General features: G+C 41.8%; 1 protein-coding gene across 5 annotated transcripts in view; it reads left to right on the top strand.

Moving 5' to 3' along the window:
* Window positions 1-13,974, top strand: part of MAP3K15 (mitogen-activated protein kinase kinase kinase 15) — a 147,003-nt gene that overhangs the window by 81,230 nt on the left and 51,799 nt on the right. For all 5 annotated transcript variants that reach the window (XR_006287863.1, XM_043537952.1, XM_007070485.4 and 2 more), the window contains 4 exons: window positions 307-466; window positions 1,168-1,318; window positions 1,661-1,768; window positions 3,288-3,337. Coding sequence is in view for 4 of the 5 variants with exons in the window: in XM_043537952.1 (XP_043393887.1) it covers window positions 307-466; window positions 1,168-1,318; window positions 1,661-1,768; window positions 3,288-3,337 (469 nt within the window). In the remaining variant the exon portion in view is untranslated. The remainder of the gene's footprint in view (window positions 1-306; window positions 467-1,167; window positions 1,319-1,660; window positions 1,769-3,287; window positions 3,338-13,974) is intronic.

Below are 13,974 nucleotides of genomic sequence, written 5' to 3'. Positions count from 1 at the left end.
GGTACATCCCCTACACTCGGAGCCGGGAGGAAGGTAGTGTAAGAGCTCCTACAGGGGCCCTGCACACAAAAAAATCCTTCACTGGCCAGTTGAGCCATGTTTAAGGCTGCGTTTTGTCACCACAGCTGTACAGAGTAGCCTTAATGGGGTCAAACATCTGGCTCATAATCTCCAGGTAGGAGTAAATACTCCCCATTCTTTCATTAAGGACAATTCCGTCTCTGAATGATCATTGTTATAGTGATAGCATAATATGCAAAAATTTAATTTAAAATAGAAGCTTTCTTTCAATGTGAAATTTCCCAGGTGTGCGGCTGAACAGTTTGTTGGGAAGAAAAGGAAGCTTGGAAAAAATGAATAATTATTGGGATGTGGGACAGTTTTTCAGTGTGAGCATGCTGGCCAGTGACATTGGTAAGGCAGTGCAAGCAGCGGAGAAACTGTTCAGACTGAAGCCTCCAGTTTGGTAAGTAGTGTGTGCTTACATTAAATGTACATATATCGTCTGGGTCAAAAGCCCTATCTTTTGGGATTTTTATAACTAGACTAGACAAAATACTAGAAAATGTCCAGTAGGGAACAGTCCTACACAGACAATTGGATGAACCAGATGACTTATACATTTCTAAATCTCAAATTTTTGCATCTCCGTAATCTGAACTTGATTCTTTATTGTGGTTTTATTCTGATAGAAAATAAAATATCCATCAGACTGATAGAGCTGGTTTTAGATTCCCCTGAAATGTGTATGTTAAGGGAAGGAGAATGATGGAGATGACTCAGACTGAAGTAGAATTCTCTTCTAAGTTTTGATATGCACAACCAATTCTGCCCCCGCATGTGATCAGTCCATTGGCATCACTACATAGGGATCCATGTAACCATGTACTTCTCAAATCAGATGTGCACAAAAGCATACTATAGATTCATGTCTAAACTTGATATCAGGCCTATAAATCTGTAAAATCAACACTGTCATATGTAAATGACAGTATCTTGTAGAATACATATAATTTTGTTTGAAATTACATGTGAGCTACTAACTTATTGAAAAGCTTGGTGAGGGGAGGGGAGGGTGATTCTGAGTCATTCAGTCTCTCTCTCTCTCTCTCTCTCTCCCTTCCCCCCCGCCCCCTCCCAACCCTTGACTGACTGTATGTGTTCTAGGTACTTGAGGTCATTAGTGCAGAACCTGTTGTTAATTCAGCGTTTCAAGAAACTCCCCATCGAGCATTCTCCCAGACAAGAGAGACTGAACTTCTGGTTAGATATCATTTTTGAGGCAACGAAAGAAACAACTAATGGACTGAGATTTCCAGTAAGATGCCCAAATAAGTGTTGTAACATATAAATCCTAATTTCTCCAGATCTTACTGAATGGCACTAACCAAAATCTAGCATTTTTTCAATCTCCCTTCTTCTAAGTAGTCATTTGACCAACCTAAGAACATCTGATGCCCTCTGTAAAGTACAATGACAAATACCACAATAATATTGTTTTATTGTAAATAGGGAAAAAACATGGATTTTTATAAAATAAAAAAATATATATTTAATGTCTGGTTTGAGATTGCTTATTATCCTATATCATTATTCTTCTTGACATCTTACGGTATAGTTGCTGTTACAGTTCACTAAACAGAACTTTGGGTTTTTTTAGGTTTTAGTGATAGAACCAACTAAGGTCTACCAGCCTGCATATGTGTCAATCAACAATGAAGCAGAAGAGAGAACTGTCTCTCTGTGGCATGTCTCGCCCCCTGAAGTGGTAAGACAAATGGCAAACACATTTCACATGGCGAATGATGCTTTGTACTTATATGGCTCCTTTTTCACCTGTGGATCTTGGAGCACTTTAGAAACACTTTAAACCTTTCTACATCTCTGTGATGTAGGATAATTAATATCTCCATTTTACACATTGGGAAACTGAGGTACTATAGAGAAGGTGAAATGACTTGCAGATCTGGGATTATTCAGTAGCTGATCTCAGATTAGAATTCAGGTGTTTGTGGCTCCCAGTCCTGGGCTCATTTCACTAGAACATGCTCTATCGAAGTCCTTTTGGGTAGTGGGTTTGATACTATTATCCTCTTTAGTTTTGTTTTTTACATTAGCACATGTGATTTTACAGAGATACAATTCAGACATAACCTACATTGATTATTAGTTATTATTGATAAAGCACCACAATGTGCATGGCATTGTTGAAATTGTAAAGGTTTTCCAAATGTAGAGGGCAGCATGAAAGAAGATATAAGGTCATGAGCCGGTGAAGGACAAAGTCAAGAGACAAACTTTGTTGGAATATGGGATTATGAGAGAGGGTATAGGAGGAAATTTGTAAAGAGATGTGATGCAGACAGTTATGAAGTTGTCCAAACCCTTGAAAGTGAGAAGTAACTTTAATTTGATGAGAAAGAAGAATAGAAAGCCCAGAATGATCAAGAAGGGGGAGATATTGTTGGAGAGGCATGAGGAGGAGGACAGCTTTTGCAGCCTCCGTGAGGTGAGATCTGGAAAAGAGGTATGATACCCAAAGAGGTTATGATAACCAAAGTAAGAGATGACCAAATCATGGGTCAAGGTTTTAAATGTTGGTGCATCCCTGAAATCTAACCTGGCCTGGTGTGGTGGGGTTGTGCACTACTCCCAATTCAGGCCACAGCATATATGACACGATTTTACCTTACAAAGCAGATTCCTTGTGGACTGCCCTAACCTATGTTAGCTGACAACAGTAACCAAGACACCATCCATTCGCTGGGGACAGCTGGAGGGCAGTACTTCTGGTCACACTCTGTCCATCTCCCTCTCTGCCTCCAATTATTTCTGTGCCAGAGCTTCCAGGGGAAGAGAAGTCATAGAAACCAATTACGCTAGTGCTCTGTCTGCTGAAAATGGCAGCGTTCTATTCCTAAAGGGGAAGAGAAGGGCAGCGGATCTGCCCTATGTGTTTTTTTTAATATGAAAGGAATAATCAATCAGTACAAAGATGCACTGTTTGGTAAATTACACTTCAAGCTTCAACTTTGCTTTTGAAACTGAATTTTACACTAGAAAATATGTATCTTAATTCATTGTGATATTTTTAAATTTGCTTTTCCTCAAGTGAGTAAAACTAGCATTGAATGTAGGTCCTTCATCTACCCAAATCTATTCATCCTTTCAAATAAGAAAATGGAGCTGTGGCTATTCTTGACAAGATTCTATGTATTGTGTGACTTTGCTTTCAAATAACAAGCTGAGACTAACCTGTGGTTGACTTAGATCTTTGTTCCTTACAGAAACAAATTCATGAATGGAATTTTACAGCTTCCTCCATTAGGGGAATAAGGTTGGTATGTTTGAAAACAACTAATTATGGTTTCACATTTTATATTTCACTTATGTCAGATGATCATGCCTTATGATTTGAGATAATGAACTCTGCTTTTCATTTGCTGTTAAATTTTTGTTCTACCTAAACCGCTTCAAAACACTGTAACAGGGAAGACTTGTCTGTCTTTCCTTAGGTCAAGCAGAGCAGTGAATTTCTGCTGTACAGTCTGACCTAAAATGTCAGAGTTCTATTTTGAAAATCAGTATTTTGAACTGTATTTACAATTCTTATATTCAGCTAAGCCGGGGTTGCCAAACTTTTTGCCACCATGACCCCATTTAACTAATTATTTCCTCCCAGGACCCCAGACTGCCTGGAGGATGACATTTTGTCCTAGAACATGACGTCCTCTGCACAGAGTGACCGTGTATGTATGGTGCATGTGAAGTCATGCTGTGCGGAGGATGCCATTTTGTAGAGCACCATGACCTGGCACACACTGTACGTGTGAGGTCATGCAGTGTGGAGCAAAATGGCATCCTCCTCGCAATAGGGATCGCCACAACCCCATCTGGGGTCACAACCCAGAGTTTGGGAACCACTGAGCTAAACCCACCCTCAATTGGTGCAATCTTGTTTAAACTTTGTTAGTTCCGTGTTACTGGAAGCTAGATTTCCGGGAAATAAATTTTAGTTTCTTTTCCACGGTTGACACTTTTTTGTATTTAAAAACAAGGACAAGAGAGGGCTGGAAGAGGCCAGCTGAAGACATCTCTTACATTAGGAGACATTTATAGAGAAGTCTTCAGGCTGCAAGAAAAAAATACAAGGTCTCAGTCTAGGGTTGCCAACTGTCTAATCTCACAAACCCAAACACCCTTACCCCATCCCCTGCCCTGCCCCTTCTCTAAGGCCTCGCCTTCTCACTCCTTCCCCCTCCCTGTTTTGCTTGCTCTCCCCCACCCTTACTCACTTTCACCGGGTGTGGGTGGGGAGCTCCGGGCTGTGCCTGGTGCTAGAGTGGGTGTGCGGTCCAGGAGGGGGCTCAGGGCTGGGGCATGGGATTGGGGTTCTTGAGGGGTGTGGGCTCTGGGAGGGAGTTTGGGTGCAGGAGGGGGCTCTGGGCTGGGGCAGGGGGTCGAGGTGCAGGAGGGAGTGTGGGCTCTGGCAGGAAGTTTGGGTGCAAGAGGGGGCTCAGGACTGGGGCGGGGGTTGGGGTGTGGGAGGCGGTGAGGGTTGTGGGCTCTGGCAGGGTGGCACTTACCTCAGGCGGCTCCCAGTAGGCAGCACAGTGGGGTAAGGCAGGCTCCCTGCCTGCTCTGGCCCCACGCCACTCCCAGAAGCAGCTGGCACGGCCCTGCAGGGGGGGAGGTGGCTCTGCACGCTGCCTCCCACCACAGGCACCGCCCCGACAGTTCCCATTGGCCAGGCACCGCGGCCAATGGGAGCTGCAGAGTCAGCGCTTGGAACGAGGGTAGCTCGCAGAGACCTCTTGGATCGCCCCCGCAGAGGCTGCAGGGACGTGCCGGCCGCTTCTGGGAGCGGCGTGGTGCCAGGGCAGGCAGGGAGCCTGCCTTAGCCCTGCTGCTCCCCCACACTTTTAGCAGCCTAAAATCTCCTGGTTTGGCTTCACTAGCCTCTGGGAGATAGACCTCGATTCCGGGAGACTTCCAGCAAAACTGGGAGGTTTGGCAACCCTATCTCAGACTCAGATAGGGATAAAGTCATTGTGGAGAAAGTAAATGAATTCTTTGCTTCAGTCTTCACAGCTGAGGATGTTAGGGAGGTTCCCAAACGTGAGCCGTCTTTTGTAGGTGACGAATCTGAGGAATTGTCACAGATTGAAGTGTCACTAGAGGAGGTTTTGGAATTAATTGATAAACTTAACAGTAACAAGTCACTGAGACCAGATGGCATTCACCCAAGAGTTCTGAAAGAACTCAAATGTGAAATTGCGGAACTATTAACTATGGTTTGTAACCTGTCCTTTAAATCAGCTTCTGTACCCAGTGACTGGAAGATAGCTAATGTAATGCCAATATTTAAGAAGGGCTCTAGAGGTGATCCCGGCAATTACAGACCGGTAAGTCGAACGTCAGTACCGGGCAAATTAGTTGAAACAATAGTAAAGAATAAAATGGTCAGACACACAGAAGAACATAAATTGGTGGGCAAAAGTCAACGTGGTTTCTGTAAAGTGAAATCATGTCTTACTAATCTATTAGAGTTCTTTGAGGGGGTCAACAAACATGTGGACAAGGGGGATCCAGTGGACATAATGTACTTAGATTTCCAGAAAGCCTTTGACAAGGTCCCTCACCAAAGGCTCTTACGTAAATTAAGTTGTCATGGGATAAGAGGGAAGACGCTTTCATGGATTGAGAACTGGTTAAAAGACAGGGAATAAAGGGTTGGAATAAATGGTAAATTTTCAGAATGGAGAGGGGTAACTAGTGGTGTGCCCCAAGGGTAAGTCCTAGGACCAATCCTATTCAACTTATTGATAAATGATCTGGAGAGAGGGGTAAACAGTGAGGTGGCAAAGTTTGCAGATGATTCTAAACTGCTCAAGATAGTTAAGACCAAAGCAGACTGTGAAGAACTTCAAAAAGATCTCACAAAACTAAGTGATTGGGCAACAAAATGGCAAATGAAATTTAATGTGGATAAATGTAAAGTAATACACACTGGAAAAAATAACCCCAATTATACATACAATATGATGGGGGCTAATTTAGCAACAGCTAATCAGGAAAGAGATCTTGGAGTCATTGTGGATAGTTCTCTGAAGATGTCCACGCAGTGTGCAGCGGCAGTCAAAAAAGCAAACGGGATGTTAGGAATCATTTAAAAAGGGATAGAGAATAAGATGGAGAATATCTTATTGCCCTTATATAAATCCATGGTATGCTCACATCTTGAATACTCTGTACAGATGTGGTCCCCTCATCTCAAAAAAGATATACTGGCATTAGAAAAGGTTCAGAGAAGGGCAACTAAAATGATTAAGGTTTTGGAACAGGTCCCATAGGAGGAGAGATTAAAGAGGCTAGGACTTTTCAGCTTGGAAAAGAGGAGACTAAGGGGAGATATGATAGAGGTATATAAAATCATGAGTGGTGTGGAGAAAGTGAATAAGGAAAAGTTATTTACTTGTTCCCATACTATAAGAACTAGGGGCCACCAAATGAAATTAATGGGCAGCAGATTTAAAACAAATAAAAGGAAGTTCTTTTTCACACAGCGCACAGTCAACCTGTGGAACTCCTTGCCTGAGGAGGCTGTGAAGGCTAGGACTATAACAGGGTTTAAAAGAGAACTAGATAAATTCATGAAGGTTAAGTCCATTAATGGCTATTAGCTAGGATGGGTAAGGAATGGTGTCCCTAGCCTCTGTTTGTCAGAGGGTGGAGATGGATGGCAGGAGAGAGATCACTTGATCATTACATGTTAGGTTCACTCCCTCTGGGGCACCTGGCATTGGCCACTGTCGGTAGACAGGATACTGGGCTGGATGGACCTTTGGTCTGACCCAGTATGGCCATTCTTATGTGTGCAAAAAAATACCTGCAAAGTAATCAGCAAAGGTGATTACCCAAGCTAGGTGTAGGAGCTGCTGAGAAAAGTGAACCAAGGGGTAACTCCTTTTCTCTTCTATTCCTGGAATTTCTTGATCAAGAAACAAATAATAATATTGTCCGAAAGCTTCTTCCCTCAGTTTGACAAAGGATTAAATTGAATCCAACTCTAAATGTAATTTTGCCAGATAATAGTAAAAAGTCAGTCACATTTTCTAAAACTTAATTAAGTTTTTTTAACAGAGCTCAGTTGTAATTTCTTAGGCCATGAGTTATCCTAGTGTTAGCATAAAACATCAGACCAATAAAGAAGATACATTACAACAAAGAGCTCTGAACTCAAAATCCTGGAAGAGTTACAAAGAACCTACCCGTATAATTTAGCACTTGAAGATATCACATAAATAAAACAAAGAATTTCATATTTCCTCTCACGTGTAAATAATGACCTTAAAACAGTGCTCCTTTGATTAAATTAAAATAATACTACCTTTCTTGGTTCATTAACCAAGCAATAAAATAATATAACAAGATTCTTCTGCTCAAAAGCTACACTGATTAAAGTCTTCCAAGAGAGGAAAGAATAAGCCATGTTTTAAATGCCCAAACTAATACACCATGTTTCCTAACAAATTTTACCCATTTAGGACTAAATCTTGCTTATCTTATTCAAATGAGTAGGCCCAGTAACAATATTTGCCTGAGTAGGGTGAGCGGGCTTTCGACTACGAAGGCCAATATCTTCAATATGTACATGTGAGGGAAGATTTTGGGTTTACATTTCTACTTTACATGAATCCAGTGGGTGAAAATCCCCTCTGCTACATCCATGCAACTCGAATGGATCTGATCCTGCTCTTGTTGAAGTCAGTGGAGGTGCCCCAGTATCACTTGAGATCAGAATTTGGCTCTACATTTGAATTTGGCTCTACATTATAACTAATTGGTTACTATGGGGCAAATCCTTCCTGAACCACAGAGATGAAATAGGTGGGAATTCTATAGTGGCTCTGGGGAAATAATTTTACCCCCTAGGGCTGCTGTGCATCCACTGCTGTGGCCTCACGCTCCTGTGCGTCCTGGCCCCTTCTCCACCTAGCTCTGCTGAAGAACAATGGCTACCCCTTTCCTAGTCTGTCCTTGCCCTGCCTCCCTCCCGCCCCACCCAAATGTTCAGGTGCAACAGCATGCTGGGAGCATGGGTGCTGGAACTAGAGGTGCTGCTGCACCCGCTGGCTTGAAGTGGTTTCCATTATAGACAGGATTTAGTTTGGTTCAGTGGCTCTCAGCTCCCCAGCTTTAAAAATAGTTCCAGCACCCTTGCCGGGAGCCTTCACAGAGTTGTTGGCCCCTTGCTGTAAGGATCTTTGGGTCTGGAGCTGGGTCTGCTGGTCCCTGAGCAACCGCTGTGTCCACACTGCCACCAGATAGCTCTGTCAGAGCAGCAATTGACAGGCTGGGAACGTAGTGAGCCCAAACACTACTGGATATGCCACCAACAGAGGATCTGATAGGCAGTGCTCCCAGAGTCCCTGATTGTTCCAGGTGCACTACTTAAGCTTAGAGGGAACACCAGGAACAGGAAGTTGACAGTGCAAATAGGTGGATCCTCAGCTGGCTTCTATGACAGTGCTCCTTGGCCTTTTTCTTCGTTACCGCTCTGATCCCTGGCTTTAGTTCCTGGCTTCTGACTGTCTCTGACCCTCAGCCTTGACTCCTAGCTTCCAACCCCGGCTTTGATCCTCCATGCTGGTTCCGGGCTTCCAATTACAGTTCTTACCCTTGGTTCTGTTCCTGGCTCCTGACCCCAGCCCTGCCCATTAGGCCTGGTCACCCAGGCCCCGACTGTGACACTTGCACTCAAATCCTGCCTACCTGACCTTCAGTACTGCAGAACCACCACTAGTCCTTCTGCACCTGTGCAACTGAGATGGGCGCAGCCAGGATTTTCCCTTTGTTGCACTGGAGAATTGTTGGGTTATTTTTGGTCCCAACAAGTTTCCAAGACCAATGAAATGATTATTGTTGCTGGTGTGCACCGTCACCAGATAAGGAATCCCTTATCATGCTAATATTCTAAAACACACATTAATTACTTTACAGTGGGCTCAGTTAGCATGATTAATTATTGCTTAGCACGGTAACTTTAATTAAATAGTGACGATTTATTTGCTTTAGCTCCTTTCTTAATCTAAAACCCTGGGAAGTACCGTTTTATATGTGATTGAATTAGGTTTGATTTCTTTTAACGTTTGTATTTGTTGATTTTGAGTTATTTTGACCTCTTCATGCTTTTGAAACTCTCACCAGTTATTTAATATAGAATAGTACTTGTAATCATAGTTCACACATTTGTCAAATGTAATCGCTTTTTATGGTAGCCAGTTAATCTTAAATACCTGAGTATTCTTATATAGTTCTGTTATATTTAGTAAACTGAAAATCATATGCATGGATACTGAGTTGTTTCACCTTTGTATAACCTTTGAAAATTCACTTGGTTTATTATCCTAATTTAGTCAGATAGATTAATCTGCCTCATATATTTCTACACCGGAGATTGCTTCATCAAAGCCAAGTGATCCAGTGACATTTGAAATGGAGAGTTTTATTGTGTGTTTTGTAGAGTAATAGAGCTGGCTGCAAAAAGTGGGGGTTTCCTCGCATGTTATGTTTCCAGAGTAGAATTATTACTAAATATAACTTTTTAAAAAAATTATACAGAATGTTTTCTTTGTTTTGGCAGAATTCTTAATATGCATTTTAGAATGTTGGCACTATTGTGTTACCCTTAAATGTTACAGCAACCCAAAATATTGAGCATTCAATTATTTCATGTTCTCAAATGAACAATGCTTTTACAAAACAAGGTGCCTCATACACATAAGTAAAGTGCTTGTCAAAAATTATTGAATGGGAGAAGAAAATATAATTTCGAAATGCAGCTGAACTGCAAAGGTTCTCTTACAAAGTGGACACATAAAAGACCTCTGCAAACTCTACACTTAGTTGAACAGGGCTTCATGACCTTTCTGTGCAGTCTAGCGTGGAGGGAGAGCCTGGTGACTGCTCAGGCAAGGGAGGAAGGGGTTGCAGGAGTTCGAAGTTATGCAGATCCTGTGACTATGAACTCCTGTATGGAGGATGCAAAATGTTTTGCAATTCAGAAGCTATTCCAATCCAAAAGCTAGTAGCACCTATGAAGGGACCTTAGGACTTCTATGTGCATGGACTGAAGGTGGATTCCATTTCTCCCAGTTCCTGCATAGTTCTTCAGCACGTAGCCCATTTACTTGGGTTCTGTGCAGGGGTGATCAAAGAGAGGCAATTTTTCGACAAAGGGTCTTGCCTCAATGGCAGATGTGGTTGCACATTAATCTGGTCTTTAAAGAGTTCTAAGAAGCTTACGCACTAATGTATGTTGCCATTTCCTTTTTAAGGTTTATTGCAAATGTAACAGAAGTATAAACTAAATTTGTTAACATAAACAAAGACAGCCCTGGAATCTAAATAGATGTTAAATTGGTTCAGTTTCCACACATGGGCCGTCAAATACTAGGAAATCATATGATCCAGAGAATAGAAGGGTGTGCTGTCTAAGATACGGGATGTAGACCTGAGGTTGAAAAGGATTCTAAAGGGAGCGGGAAAGAATCCCCTAATTATCCTTCATGTGGGAACAAATGATACGGCTAGATTCTCGCTGGAAAGTATTAAGGGAGACTATGCTAGGCTGGGGAGGACGCTTAAGGAAATTGAGGCTCAGGTGATCTTTAGTGGGATTCTGCCTGTTCCTAGAGAAGGGCAACAAAGGTGTGACAAGATTATGACTATCAATAGATGGCTTAGGCAGTGGTGCTATAAGGAGGGCTTTGGGATGTATGGCCACTGGGAGGCATTCATGGATAGAGGACAGTTCTCTCGGGATGGACTTCATCTGAGTAGGGAAGGAAATAGACTTCTAGGATGGAGGCTGGCACAACTGATTAAGAGAGCTTTAAACTAGGAATTTGGGGGAGATGGTTGGGAGATGTCCAGGTAATCTCCACGCCAGAATTTAGCATAGAGTGGAAAGAAAATGAAGTAAGAGTGGATACAGCCGTAGGTAGGAGGAAGGGCAGTGTAGGTACAAGTCTAATAGGTTATACTGGTAGTAAAATAACCGTGCCTAATAGGGTACAGAATGTGAGTGAGGCCAAACAGCAAAAATTAAGATGTTTGTACACTAATGCAAGGAGCCTAGGTAACAAAATGGAGGAACTAGAGTTACTGGTGCAGGAAGTGAAACCAGATATTATAGGTATAACAGAGACCTGGTGGAATAGTAGTCATGACTGGGCTACAGGTATTGAAGGGTATGTGCTGTTTAGGAAAGACCGAAATAAAGGTAAAGGTGGTGGAGTAGCACTGTATATCAATGATGAGATAGAATGTAAAGAAATAAGAAGCGATGAAATGGATATGACTGAGTCTGTCTGGGCAAAAATTAAATTGGGGAAGAAAACTATTAGAGCCTCCCCTGGGATAGTGCTTGGGGTGTGCTATAGACCGCCGGGATCTAATTTGGATATGGATAGAGCCCTTTTTAATGTTTTTAATAAAGTAAATACTAATGGAAACTGTGTGATCATGGGAGACTTTAACTTCCCAGATATAGACTGGAGGACGAGTGCTAGTAATAATAATAGGGCTCAGATTTTCCTAGCTGCGATAGCTGATGGATTCCTTCAGCAAGTAGTTGCTGAACCGACTAGAGGGGATGCCATTTTAGATTTGGTCTTGGTGAGTAATGAGGACCTCATAGAGGACATGGTTGTAGGGGATAATCTTGGCTCAAGTGATCATGAGCTAATTCAGTTCAAACTGAATGGAAGGATTAACAAAAATAAATCTGCAACTAGGGTTTTTGATTTCAAAAGGGCTGACTTTCAAAAATTAAGAAAATTAGTTAGGGAAGTGGATTGGACTGAAGAATTTATGGGTCTAAAGGTAGAGGAGGCCTGGGATTATTTTAAATTAAAGCTGCAGAAGCTATCGGAAGCCTGCATCCCAAGAAAGGGGAAAAAATTCATAGGCAGGAGTTGTAGACCAAGCTGGATGAGCAAGCATCTTAGAGAGGTAATTAAGAAAAAGCAGAAAGCATATAGGGAGTGGAAGAAGGGAGGGATCAGTAAGGAAAGCTACCTTATTGAGGTCAGAATATGTAGGGATAAAGTGAGACAGGCTAAAAGTCAAGTAGAGTTGGACCTTGCAAAGGGAATTAAAACCAATAGTAAAAGGTTCTATAGTCATATAAATAGGAAGAAAACAAAGAAAGAAGAAGTGGGACCGCTAAAAACTGAGGATGGAGTGGAGGTCAAGGATAATCTAGGCATGGCCCAATATCTAAACAAATACTTTGCCTCAGTCTTTAATAAGACTAAAGAGGATCTTAGGGATAATGGTAGCATGATAAATGGGAATGAGGATATGGAGGTAGACATCACCATATCTGAGGTAGAAGCGAAACTCAAACAGTTTAATGGGACTAAATCGGGGGGCCCAGATAATCTTCATCCAAGAATATTAAAAGAATTGGCACAAGAAATTGCAAGCCCATTAGCAAGAATTTTTAATGAATCTGTAAACTCAGGGGTTGTACCGTATGATTGGAGAATTGCTAACATAGTTCCTATTTTTAAGAAAGGGAAAAAAGGTGATCCAAGTAATTATAGGCCTGTTAGTTTGACATCTGTAGTATGCAAGGTCTTGGAAAAAATTTTGAAGGAGAAGGTAGTTAAGGACATTGAAGTCAATGGTAAATGGGACAAAATACAACATGGTTTTACAAAAGGTAGATCGTGCCAAACCAACCTGATCTCCTTCTTTGAGAAAGTAACAGATTTCTTAGACAAAGGAAACGCAGTGGATCTAATTTACTTAGATTTTAGTAAGGCGTTTGATACTGTGCCACATGGGGAATTATTAGTTAAATTGGATAAGATGGGCATCAATAGGAAAATTGAAAGGTGGATAGGGAATTGGTTAAAGGGGAGACTACAACGGGTCCTACTGAAAGGTGAACTGTCAAGCTGGAGGGAGGTTACCAGTGGAGTTCCTCAAGGATCAGTTTTGGGACCAATCTTATTTAATCTTTTTATTACTGACCTGGGCACAAAAAGTGGGAGTGTGCTAATAAAGTTTGCAGATGATACAAAGCTGGGAGGTATTGCTAATTTAGAGAAGGACAGGGATACCCTACAGGAGGATCTGGATGCCCTTGTAAACTGGAGTAATAGGAATAGGATGAAATTTAATAGTGAGAAGTGTAAGGTCATGCATTTAGGGATTAATAACAAGAATTTTAGTTATAAGCTAGGGACGCATCAACTAGAAGTAACGGAGGAGGAAAAGGACCTTGGAGTATTGGTTGATCATAGGATGACTATGAGCTGCCAATGTGATATGGCTGTGAAAAAAGCTAATGTCGTCTTGGGATGCATCAGGAGAGGTATTTCCAGTAGGGATAAGGAGGTTTTAGTACCGTTATACAAGGCACTGGTGAGACCTCACCTGGAATACTGTGTGCAGTTCTGGTCTCCCATGTTTAAGAAGGATGAATTCAAACTGGAACAGGTACAGAGAAGGGCTACTAGGATGATCCGAGGAATGGAAAACTTGTCTTATGAAAGGAGACTCAGGGAGCTTGGCTTGTTTAGCCTAACTAAAAGAAGGTTGAGGGGAGATATGATTGCTCTCTATAAATATATCAGAGGGATAAATACCAGAGAGGGAGAGGAATTATTTAAACTCAGTACCAATGTGGACACAAGAACAAATGGATATAAACTGGCCACTAGGAAATTTAGATTAGAAATTAGACGAAGGTTTCTAACCATTAGAGGAGTGAAGTTTTGGAATAGCCTTCCGAGGGAAGTAGTGGGGGCAAAAGATCTATCTTGCTTTAAGATTAAACTCAATAAGTTTATGGAGGAGATGGTATGATGGGATAACATGGTTTTGGTAATTAAACATTCATGGTAAATAGGCCCAATGGCCTGTGATGGGTTTTTAGATGGGGTAAGATCCAAGTTA

Source organism: Chelonia mydas, chromosome 1, assembly GCF_015237465.2.
Source record: "Chelonia mydas isolate rCheMyd1 chromosome 1, rCheMyd1.pri.v2, whole genome shotgun sequence".
Taxonomy (NCBI): domain Eukaryota; kingdom Metazoa; phylum Chordata; order Testudines; family Cheloniidae; genus Chelonia; species Chelonia mydas.
The sequence above is the reverse complement of the archived record's forward strand: the minus strand, read 5'-3'. Positions and strand labels throughout refer to the sequence as shown.